The 12,698-nt window shown below is 52.1% G+C and overlaps 1 protein-coding gene across 2 annotated transcripts in view; it reads right to left on the bottom strand.

Moving 5' to 3' along the window:
* Positions 1 to 12,698, bottom strand: part of TBC1D22A (TBC1 domain family member 22A) — a 451,059-nt gene that overhangs the window by 252,124 nt on the left and 186,237 nt on the right. For both annotated transcript variants that reach the window (XM_049884681.1, XM_049884682.1), the window contains exon 8: positions 1,652 to 1,766. In XM_049884681.1, the coding sequence (XP_049740638.1) occupies positions 1,652 to 1,766 (115 nt within the window). The remainder of the gene's footprint in view (positions 1 to 1,651; positions 1,767 to 12,698) is intronic.

The following is a 12,698-nucleotide window of genomic DNA, read 5'->3' as shown; positions in this document are numbered from 1 at the left end:
TATGTGTATATCTGTGTTCTTGTGTGCACATGTGTATGCATGTGTGCATGTCATGCATGTGTGTTCTCATATGTGCCTGTGCGCTCTTGTGTGTGGAGACATTTGCACATGTGCATGTGTGTGCGTGCGTGTGCGGCAGGGAGTCAGCAGAGTCTCTCTGAGCTGATCTGAAGACATAACCTGTAGACCACCTCTTGTCCAGCTTTTCTTCTCCTGGACAAGGAACACCATGGTCCTGTCCGTTCCTCCCGTATTGCTGATCGTTCAGGCAAAGGCATGAAGAACGCTGGGGTCTCACGACGTAAGTCGGTGGTAGTCAAGACAAACTGATTTACCACATTAATTAAATGGTCTATTTAACATGGAATATCAATTCTCTAATCACATCTCAGCTGAACTTCTTCCTTCAATTAGCAGCTCTGAAGCCTACTGACAGAGGTCCTACTGTTCTAGGGTCATTAAGAACACTTTCATTATCTGTCAAATGAGGGAGCAAGGAGCAGAGAGGCAGGAGCTCTGGGAAGGGGGCCTCTCCCCTCCTTAGGAGATGATTGGGGCAGCGCAGCCATTCTCCTAGGTGCTTCGCAATGAAAAGATCTCCTAGGAAATGAGAAATGGAAATAAAGTGGGAGAGGTGTTGAAATCGAATCCACTCAACGGGTATGTTCTCATCCTCAGAGGATAATCAGCCCTTGATTAAACCTAATCTCTCCAGAGTAGGACAACGACAGAAATCTGAAGCAGACCAGAGACGGAAACAGCTAAAAACACAATCTAATGAAAGCAAGCAAGCACCCAGGGCAAAAGGTTTGTATCAAGACAAATTAAAATCGGTTTTAAATAAAAATACAAAAACTCAAGAGCAAAGCCCCTCCTTTTCTATTTATGTTTTATTCATAGATAAATAAAAAGTAGACCCTTCACTTATATTCTCAGAATTTTTAAAAAAGTCCAAAATAGATACAGTTCTATTACAGACGGCAGCCATAGCACAAATAAAAAGTACACAGTACTCAGAGAAACAGCGCACCAGACCTAAGCCTCCACTGACGTAGTGCTCTGCACGTAGTTAATATTCCCATAAAATGAAATGCTACTAGTGTGTCAAATGTAGAAAAGTGATGAAACACCGCAGAAACACAGTGAACAGCCTGTGAGCGAGACACCCCACTGACACTCCATCACCTTAGCCTCATCCATTTACATCCAGACCATGAGAGCGCTCCTCTGAGGGCTGTGAGCACCAAACCACACTCCCCAAATATAGTACACTTCTCTTTAAATGTTATTGAAAAGACGACATTTGTAATTATAACTGCATTTAACACCTTCAGCAGTTGAGCACATGCATTCAAGGCAGTTTCTGAGCGCTGGCATTACCGAGAAAACTGTTAGTCTCTATAATTAGTTGGCATTAACAGCATAAAACTATAAACCTAATGGCAATTTTGAATACCAGTATCAAGACCCGGCAGTCTGCTCCCGTAAAGTCTACGGCCTAGGAAGCCCTCCAGGGCAGCTACCCTGGCCTACAGGGCCGCTGTGACAGCACCAGGGTCGCCGTGACGGCACCGCAACGACAATTCTGCAGAGTAACACGGAGGATCCCCTAAAGTTCTCGTTCTTGCTAAACACCTGGTTGTGCTCTTACCTATGTGCTCGCAAATGAAGACCACAAAGAAAGGAGTGACCAGGTCGTTCATCCCCTGGACGTAGCCGCTGGCCGGGTGACGAATCGCCCAGATAAATAATATCCTCTCAAAAATCTGGAAGGAAATTGAACAGGGGATGAGGCCAAAAGTAAACACATGGGAAACTTTAAATTTTACTTAAAATATATAACCACCAATATTCTTCACTGCATCTATTATTAAAATTTAAATACAAACATCAACTGCTGTAAAATTCAAATTATCTTGCTATTTTATGGACTCACAAGCGATGTGCACTCTCTCACCAGCCCCTGGGCTCATGCCTCCACGTAAGCCGGCTCTCAGAAAGATGCTCTCTGCTGCCCCAGCCCTGGGTAACTATCACACACAGCTGCCCAGCAGCACCTGGACTCTCAGTGAATACTTACTTCCTCAGTGCCTGGTGGGTGGATGGATGGATCAATGGATAAGTGGGTGGGTGGAAGGTGTGTGTGGGTGGGTGGATGGACAGGTGAGTGGGTGGATGTGGGTGGATGGATAGATGAGTGGGTGGGTGGGCGGATGGATAGATGCTCTGAATTTCCCTTATAAGGTAGAATTTTTTAAATCCTTGGAAAGCTACCCCACCCAAGAAGACATATTTAAGCATATTCCCATCAGAAAACACCTCACCAGCCATTCAGTCACCTAGGTGATAAATGTGGGAGTTGGCCTAGCCTCCTCTCTGTAATTACAACACTCACATTCAACTGATCCTACCCCTTACCGTTCCTCGTGCCCATGTGCTCTTCTCCATCTTTATTCGTGACAGGGATTTTCCCATGGTGCAACACAATCCCATCACCTGGGACCACACAAGCACACACACAGACATGTACGGCTTAGAGGCCATCACAGGCTCCACACCTCCCACAAGACCAAGAGCACTGGCCTCCCCTGGGTCCAGCCCCTGCGTCGAGGCCCTCCTCCATCAGCACCCACCTTCTCACTGCACTGAGCTAAAGCTGCTTCCCGGAGCCTGCCCGGCCACCCCTCATACCAGTCTACTGCCTGGGGAGCCCGCCCCTCCTTTGCTCTGAAGAGCCTCCACTTAGCTAGCTTCAAGACTAACATCAAGCACTACTCCCACACGGAGAACTCTGCTGACATCTCCTCCCTCCCTGCTCCCACTTGGTGAATCTCCCATCCCCCTGTCTCCCCAGGACAGACAGCTGTTCCAGAGTTGTACCCAGCTCCCTCCCTGACTCACTCACACCTGCTACAGCCTGCCTATAGGCCCCTGGCATTGCAACATATCATGCTGCTCTGCGTCCCTGGGACGTGCTTACTAACAAGATGCCCAATAAAGGCTTGATGAATGGACGCTCCAACAAATGAAGGACTCCCAAACAAGCCATGCCTTGCAGAGTCAACTGTACTTGTACGTTAGGAAGTCAATCCATTCCTATGCTCCCTACATTCCTAAATATTTTTGGGTTTGGTAGTCGAGATACCCCAAATCACCAATGACTGCAGCATTTATAAACGAGGAACATGGAGCCCAGAGAGGTGAAGCCCCTCAACCCAAGGCACTCAGTCGATAGCGGCAAAATCGGCCCTGGAATCCAAGCCCCTGATCCCCAGCCCAGCCCAGGATCGCTGTGGTCATTCCAAACACAACACCAAGTAACCACCTGTCATTCAAGCCCTCCCCCAGCACGGCGCCCACGAGACAGCAGGCACCTAACAAACACCTGCGGGATGAGTACGACATCCACGCATATAGACTCATACGCAGTTTTCATTTTAAGTCAACAGCTTTCTAGGGAGGGCTGAATATTTAAACAAGATCAAAACACAAAAATCACTCAACAACGCAGCCTAATTTAAGTATTTCTTTTTTTTAATGCACAAAAACGAGATGGGTGATGCTAAAGTAAGACACTGCCATCACCCGAAGGGCTGACAGCGGGGGCCTCACAGCCCTCCCCTGACCGGAGCAGCCCTGCAGGCGGCCCGTCACAGTAGGACAGGGTCATGGGCAGGAAAAAGCCTGACCACGTCACCTCTCAGCCAGGAGTCAGAAATGCAGCAGCCACATTCCTCACAGCAGCCCAAGGCCCAGAGACAGGCATGGCCGGAAGCAGCCCCATGTCCTCTGTGAGCCAGGAGCTAGAGATGCACAGGGCTAAGAAGGGCCCTGCAATGTGAGACTCACAGCTCTTACAGCAGGCCGAGGCCCAGAGACAGGCACAGCCAGGAGCCGGAGACGCACAGGCCTAGGAAGGGTCCCACAGTGTGAGACTCACAGCCCCGACGGCTCGTCAGGAAGCCTCTCCCGGGGCTGGGGAGCTCAGAGCAGGTCAGCAGCAAGAGGAGGCCGGGACAACCTGCACAGTGACCACAGGAGTGTGGCATGGAGACAAAGGCAACAGAACAGGGTGGGACACAGTGGGCTAACCCCCCAGAGTAAGGAAGACACAGTGCCACTCTGTGAGTGCCTCCTCACCGAGAAGGCCTAGCGTGCCTATACCCCACTGGCACCTTCCATCCAGTTCTGGCAGAAAGAACCACCCACTGGGGGAGTCCCTTGGCCACAGCAGCCTGGATGTGGAGGCTCTCAGTCCATGTGTGTCCACAGGTATTGTTCAAGGGCACTCCAAGGACCTGGGACCAGCTGGGACGTCAGCCCATTGCATGGATAACGAAAACAGCACTCAGAAAAGGGGGTCCATCTGTCCTCATCAATGCCTTCTGAGGTCGAGGCCTGAGCTCTTTTATTCCTCTATGTCCTCCCCACACAGCTCCGCTGGAGACACAGGACCAGGTGTGAGGGGAGAGGGGCCGTTCCCCCATGTCTTCCCTCCACACACCGCTCTGCTGGAGACACAGGACCAGGTGTGAGGGGAGAGGGGCCATTCTCCCATGTCCTCCCTCCACACACAGTTCAGATGGAGACAAAGGACCAGGGCGTGGGGAGAGGGGCCATTCCCCCTCATCCTTCCTTCACACACAGCTCAGACGGAGACACAGGACCACGTGTGAGGGGAGAGGGGCCATTCCGCCCAAGTCTTCCCTCCACGCACGGCTCAGACGGAGACACAGGACCAGGTGTGAAGGGAGAGGGACCATTCCCCCACATCCTCCCTCCCCACACATGGCTCAGATGGAGACACAGGACGAGGTGTGAGGAAAGAGGGGCCATTCCCCCCACGTCTTCCCTCCACACACGGCTCAGATGGAGACACAGGACCAGGTGTGAGGAGAGAGGGGCCATTCTCCCATGTCCTCCCTCCACACACAGCTCAGATGGAGACAAAGGACCAGGGCATGGGGAGAGGGGCCATTCCCCCTCGTCTTCCTTCCACACACAGCTCAGATAGAAACAGAGGACCAGGTGTGAGGGGAGAGGGACCATTCCCCCATGTCCTCCCTCCACACATGGCTCATATGCAGACAAAGGACCAGGGTGTGGGGAGAGGGGCCATTCCCCCTCGTCCTCCCTCCACACGCAGCTCAGACGGAGACAAAGGACCAGGTGTGAGGGGAGAAGGACCATTCACCCCCATCCTCCCTCCACACATGGCTCAGATGGAGGCACAGGGCCAGGGAGTGAGGGGAGATGGACCATTCCCCCTCGTCCTCCCTCCACACACGGCTCAGACAGGAACACAGGACCAAGTGTGAGGGGAGACAGGCCATTCCTCCACGTCCTCCCTCCACACATGGGTCAGGTGGAGACACAGGACCAGAAAGAGAGGGGCTGCTCTGAGAGCTGGGGTGCAGCAATGCCCACAACCAAAACGGCACCATGTGAGAAGGGCGCCTCCCAGAGTACCTGTAAGGTCTGAGTTGGTTGAAGCAGGAGGAGTGAGCTCTGAGGGTGATCACAGACAGCCATGCCAGGAAAGGCAAGTTAGGCAAGCTGTTACAGTTGATGTGACCCCCAAAAGATATGCTGAGGTCCTAACCCCCGGTCCCCGTGAATGTAACCTCATTGGGAAACAGTTTTTGCAAACGTTAGCCATTAAGATACCACAGCTGAGGATGAGACCGCTGAGCAACGGCGAAAGAAGGCGGTGGGTGTCATCACAAGAGGAGGAGAAGACCTAGACAGAGGGAGACACCACGTGAAAACAGGGGCAGAGACTGGGGTGAGGCAGCCATAAGCTACGGAGAGCCTGGGGCTACCAGAAGGTGGAAGAGGCAGAGAGGGGTCCTTCCCTAGAGCCTTCGAGGGAGCGCGGTCCTGCAGACACCTTGATTTCAGACTCCCAGCCTGCAGGACCCTGAGGAATGTGCTTTGTCACAGCAGCCTCAGTGGCCCGTACACCAGCATCGAGGATGGAGGGCTCTCCTGGCCGTCAGCGCCGCCCACACCGAGCAGCGGAGACAGGAAGGGGCACACCGCACTCTGGAGACCACCGAGGGCACAGGGAAGAAGTGCGCGTGCGTGTGCCCCAACAGCAGTCACATCGCCAGGTAATGACAGCTGGTGACAGTCCGCATCCACCAAATGCTTACGACGGCTAAAACCAGACACCATTGAGTCGATCCCGACCCCAGGGGGACCCCGTGTGTATCAGGGTAGAACTGCGTCGATCCCGACCCCAGGGGGACCCCGTGTGTGTCAGGGCAGAACTGCGTCGATCCCCACCCCAGGGGGACCCCGTGTGTGTCAGGGCAGAACTGCGTCGATCCCCACCCCAGGGGGACCCCGTGTGTGTCAGGGCAGAACTGCGTCGATCCCGACCCCAGGGGGACCCCGTGTGTGTCAGGGTAGAACTGCGTCGATCCCGACCCCAGGGGGACCCCGTGTGTGTCAGGGCAGAACTGCGTCAATCCCGACCCCGGGGGGACCCCGTGTGTGTCAGGGTAGAACTGTGTCAATCCCGACCCCGGGGGGACCCCGTGTGTGTCAGGGCAGAACTGCGTCCATCCCGACCCCAGGGGGACCCCGTGTGTGTCAGGGTAGAACTGCGTCGATCCCGACCCCAGGGGGACCCCGTGTGTGTCAGGGTAGAACCGCGTCGATCCCGACCCCAGGGGGACCCCGTGTGTGTCAGGGCAGAACTGCGTCGATCCCGACCCCAGGGGGACCCCTTGTGTGTCAGGGCAGAACTGCATCGATCCCGACCCCAGGGGGACCCCATGTGTGTCAGGGCAGAATTGCACCCCATAAGGTTCTCAGTGGCTCGTCTTTCAGAAACAGATCGCCAGGACTTCCTTCCGAGGTGCCTCTGGTAAACTGGAACCTCCAACCTTTCAGCATTTACAGCCCCAGGGACTCCTACGCCCCCTCTACTCCCTCCTCTGCCCCTCAGGAAGTCTCCCTGAGGCAGGCACGTTCACTACCCCGTTGTCAGATGGGGTGGTACACAGACCTCAGGATGCCCTCGACCCCACCTTCTGGCGTCCATACCTTGTGCGGTCCCCTCCCCTGGGCTGTGGGCTCAGACAGAAACACAGGACCAGGTGTGCGGGGAGACGGGCCATTCCCCCAAGCCCTCCCTCCACACGTGGGTCAGATGGAGACACAGGACCAGGGTGGGAGCAAAGAGGGCCATTCCCCCCCATTCTCCCTCCACACACCGCTCAAATGGAGACACAGGGCCAGAGAGCGAGGGGAGCGGGGCCATTCCCCCACGTCCACCCTGTGACTGGCTTCTAACCAACAGCACACAGCAAAGGTGGCAGAACACACAGGACCATGTAGTATAAGATTGCTCTCACTCACTGGCTTTCAGGATCCTCAAGGGACAGGGCCACGCAGCAGGGACAGTGGGAGGCCTCCAGCCAACAAGGAACAGACCCTCAGTCCAGCAGATGCCAGCCCCTGGCTTCCACTGACATCCCCCTGTGTGTGGATGCAGATCCTCCCCCGGTCAAGCCACAGGTGAGCCCGACGGCAGCTCTGAGCAGAGGAGCAGCTAAGACAGGTCGAGACGCTGACCCTCAGAAACCACGTGACGGTGAACGTGTGCTGCTTTAAGCTGTAGGTGTGTGGAGACGGGGGCACGCAGAAGTATGGTCTCGAACACCTACGAGAACCTACCGGCCTGTGAGAGCAGAGCAGGGCTCCACCCAGGGGAACTCAGAAGGTGATAAACTACCACCATGGCCAGGGGTTAGGATGAAACAGTGGCCTTCACATTTATGTAAAAAAAGAGAGAAGACAAGAAATTATAATTTTATAGTATGAAAGAAACAGAAAAGATCATGAGCTCCTGCGGAGCAAAACCTGCATCTAATTGATGTGCGTTTGCCCGAGGTTCGGCAGGGGGCAGCTGGTGGCCGGGGCACAGTATGTGTGTGTCTGTGTGCATATGACTGTATGTATGTGCGTGTGTCTCTGTGTGTGTGTCTGTGTGCATACGACTATGTCTGTGTGTGTCTGTGTATGTGTGTCTGTGTGTCTGTGTGTATACGACTGTATGTGTGTGTGTCTCTGTGTGTCTGTGTGCATATGGCTGTATGTCTGTGTCTGTGTCTGTGTGTCTGTGTGCATACGACTGTACGTCTGTGGCGTGTGCGCATACGACTGTATGCCTGTGTGTGTGTCTGTGTGCGTATGACTTATGTCTGTGTGTGCATTACATGGGTGTCTGTGTGCATACGACTGTATGTCTGTGTGTACATGACTGTGACTGTGTGCACGAGTGTGCATGTATGCGACTATGTGTATGTCTCTGTGTGTGTCTGTGTGTGTGCATGAGTGTGTGTATGTGACTGTGCACATAAGTGTGCCTGCATGTATGCAACTATGTGTATGTATCTGTGTGTGTTTATATCTGTGTGTCTCTGTGTATGCACGTATGTGACTGTTTATCTGTGTCTCTGTGTATGTCTGTGCCTGTATGTGTACACGTATGTCTCTGTGTCTATGTGTGTACCTGTGTCTGTATGTCTGTGTACACATTCGTGTCTCTGTGTGTGCATGTGTGTATCTCTATGTATGTCTGTATATCTGTGGGTGAACACGTGTCTCTGTGTGTCTATGTATCTGTGTGTACATGTGTCTAGATGCACGTCTGTTTATATATGTGTGTCTCTGTGCATGTGTCTCTGTGTATACACATGTCTCTGTGTATGTCTGTGTATATGTGTCTCTGTATGTCTGTGTACATGTGTCTCTGTGTGTGCGTGTATGTCTGCATTTGTGTCTGTGGGTGTACGCATGTGTGTCTGTGTGTGTATATTCTCTGTGTGTATGTGTGTACATGTGTGTATCTGTGTGTCTGTGTGTATCGGTGTATACACGTGTCTGATGTATATATGTGTGTCTCTGTGAGTGTGTATGCACATGTGTGTCTGTGTATGTGTATATATGTGTCTCTGTGTGTATACGTATCTGTGTGTGTATACACGTGTGTGTACATGTTTGTGAGCATGTCTGTGTATATATGTGTGTCTGCATGTGTACACATGTGCCTGCGTGTCTATGTGTGTGCACATATGTGTGCATGTATACTAAAGGAAAAGCCAGAGCCCCAAACCAGGGCTGTCCCCTTCGTAACCACGTTCTCTGAGAAGCTGGCAACTGAGGCTTGGAGCTCCCCTACCCACCCACCCCACCTTCTAAGTCCTACCCTGCGGAGAGCTGTAAAACACACACACACACACATAATCAAACCTACCCACAAACATGAACAGTTTTTCCTTCAATGTTCTGAGTACTGAAGAAAATCAATGCAGCAAAGAAGATGAGCCAGCTCTCGCAGGAGCAACAAGGGAGCTTTGGTCACCTGGAGGGTGACAAGCTCACAGCCTACGCATGGGAACAGAACAGGCTGCTTCCTGGTGAGAACCCACAGAAGGAACACTGAGGAGGTGGCTCCTGACTCCCTCTCCTCTCCTCTCCCAGGCCCCAGTGTGCACCAGGGACACGGATCAGGGGGCATGTGACACAGAGATGCCTTCCCCAGGGTCTCCACTGTACTTCACTTCCACACCTTGTGCCAACCCACCAAGCAGAGTGTTTTTACACCATTTCACAGGTGAGACATCTGAGCAGCAGAGCTTGCCCACAGTCAGAAGCAGAAGCCTCAACTGGGGCACATGCCCAGGTCGCTGTGACGCCATGGCCCAGCCCACAGGCCTGGGTCCAGAAGACGCTTTTGGTAACAGTCCACAGGGCTTCTAACGGCAGGATCCAGCAGGGACAGACATCCACTCAAAGTGGGTCCCAGGGGAGAGCTCACCACAGGGTCTGCTTACAAAGGTGCAGGCAGGGACCAGGAAACACGAGCAGCTGGTATACAATGACCTCAGAGAACCTGGCTGGACAGGGCGGGGTGGGGAAGGCTCAACCACACTCTCCTGAAAGCCCCAGGTCTCCCACAAGCCTGGTCTCCCTCAGGCCCTGAGTCTCCCGCAAGCCCCAGCCCAGTCCCACTGTCGAGTAGAGAAGGGGAGCGTGGACCTGCAAGGCCAAATGGGAACGGTGTGCCCATGTGGACTCCAGCTCCAGAGCACTGCCTGCACCAGCCCGACTGCCCTGGTTAGAGAGTAGAACGAGCTGTGCCCGGCGTGGACTTACTTCTACCTGGACACCACCACGGAGAAATGAGGAGAGCACCGCATGGCCAGTGGGCAGTCTGCGCCGAGAAATGAGGAATGCACCACATGGCCAATGGGTGCCACGGCAGATGAAGAAAGGATCCTGCGCCACAGTCTCCGCCCTCCGACCAGCCACGGCGCCTGCCCCCTGCCCTGCACTTGGCTGCCCACTGCCAGCCCAGACGCTGAGCACATGAAAAGTCTACCTGTGCTACTTAGGGGGAAATTCAGAATTCAGACCTCTCATTAACTAAGGGAAGCTATCGGCTGGTTAGTTCAAATTATTGCGGTTTAGCTCTTCTTGATCTTTCTTGATAACTGAAAACTCTATCTTTAATGCTTTAATCCCAGCAGACATGTAAATGAAGGAGCAGGTGGCTGAAGCATGAACACAAACAGCTTCGTGTAATTACAGACCTGAAGGAGCTACACCTATGCTCACTGGTTTCCTTGCCTATTTCCCTACAGTAAGAGCTATCAGTTGAGAAAATAAGAAAACTTCCATGATTTGTTTCTTTGGGCTGGAGAGGGGAAGAAAAGGAAAATAACTTTTTAAAATCTCCAGAAGCCCTCCTCCTCCACCAGTGAGCATCACTGTATTGCAGGGGGCACACCAAGAAGCCAAAGGTGGCTCCACCCTCAGCTGGGTCACCTGCGAGTCCAGGTGCCCCTGCACTTCACTGACGGAAAAGTTCTCCAAGCCCTGGGCTTCACCTACACCCACTGGGGACAGGCTGCCATCTACCCGCTGCGGACAGACCTCCATCCACCCGCTGGGGACAGGCCACCACCATCCACCTGCTGGGGAAAGGCCACCATCCACCCGCTGAGGAGAGACCTCCATCCACCCGTTGGGGAGAGGCTACCGTCCACCCACTGGGGACAGACCTCCATCATTCTTTCTCTGTTCCCTTCAGTCTAAGCTGATGGGTTTCCTGCTGTGGTAGTTTGCTACATCCATCAGTCGCAGGCTTAATTTCTTTAACAAAAGATTGTGTAGCCACATCCTGGTGAACATTCTAAGACATGTGTCCTTTGTATGTACAACAGAATTTCCCAAATCTTTAAGTTCTGTTTTCATTTTGCACAGTTCATTTTTAAGTCCATCTCTTTCCTCTTGCATTTTACTATAAGCAGCAAGGAGAAACCATGCTTTAAGATCTTGCTTAGAAATCTCTTCACCCAAATACCCCAGTTCATCACCTACAAGTTCTCCCTTCCACCAAACATTAGAACATAATTCAGACAAGTTCTTGGCGACTGCATAAAAAGCATTGCTCTTCCTCCGCTGTCCAATCGCATGTTCATCATTTTCTTTTGAAGCCTCAACAGAAGCACATTTCATGTCCACATTGTATTCTCTAAGACGATAGAGACTTTCCCTACAGCTCTCCTCATCTCCTTCTGAGCCCTCACCAGAACTGCCTTTGAGGTCCATAATTCTACCAACAGTCTCTTCAAGGCAATCTAGGCTTTTTTTTTAACTCTACCCATTACCCAATTCCAAAACAACTTTCACATTTTTAGGTATTTGTTAGAGCAGCACCCCACTCCCAGTACCAAATTCTGTCTTAGTTAATCTAGTGCTGCTATAATAAATACCAAAAGGGGATAGCTTTAACAAACAAATTCATTTTCTCTCAGTTTAGGAGGCTAGGAGTCTGAATTCAGGGTGCCAGCTCTAGGGGAAAACTTTCTCTCCTCTACAGGCTTTGGAGAAAGGTCTTTGTCTCTTTGAGCTTCCGCTCCTGGGCTGCCTCTATGTGGCCTGGCATCTCTCTTTCCCCATCTCTACTTCTCTACTTGCTTAATCTCCTTTATATCTTAAAAGAGATGGACTCAAGACACTCTGTACTAATCCTTTCTCATTAACATAACAAATAAAACGCATTCCCAAATGGGATTATAACCATAGGCGTAACCAAAAAGCCAAACCCATTGCTGTACAGTTGATTCCAATTCATTGCAGCCCTATAGGACAGAGCAGAACTGCCCCATAGGGTTTCCAAGGAGCAGCTGATAGATTTGAACTGGTGACCTTTTGGTTAGTAGCCAAACACTTCACCACTGCACCAGCAGGGCTCCATAACCACAGGCACAGAGGTTAGGATTTACAACACATATTTTGGGGGGACACAGTTCAATCCATAACAATGGAACATTATTCAGTTATTACAAGGAATGAGGTGCTGACACACGCTACAACATGGACAAACCTTGAATGATGATGAAGAGTCAAAGAAGCCAGACCCAAAAGGTCACTTATTATTTGATTCCAATTATACGAAACGTCCAGAACAGGTAAATCCATAAGGAGAGAAAGCACACTGGTGGTTGCTAGGGCCTGGGCATGGAGGGAGTGGGGAGCACCTGTTCAGTAGATCCAGGGTCTCCTTGGACAGGATGTTCTGGAACCAGGCAGAGGCGGTGGCTGCACGACACTGTGAATGTACTAAATGCCACTGAAGTGCTCACTTTAAGATGGTTAATTTTATATGACTTTCACCT

The sequence above is a fragment of the Elephas maximus genome, chromosome 4, assembly GCF_024166365.1.
Source record: "Elephas maximus indicus isolate mEleMax1 chromosome 4, mEleMax1 primary haplotype, whole genome shotgun sequence".
NCBI classification, from domain to species: Eukaryota; Metazoa; Chordata; class Mammalia; order Proboscidea; family Elephantidae; genus Elephas; species Elephas maximus.
The sequence above is the reverse complement of the archived record's forward strand: the minus strand, read 5'-3'. Positions and strand labels throughout refer to the sequence as shown.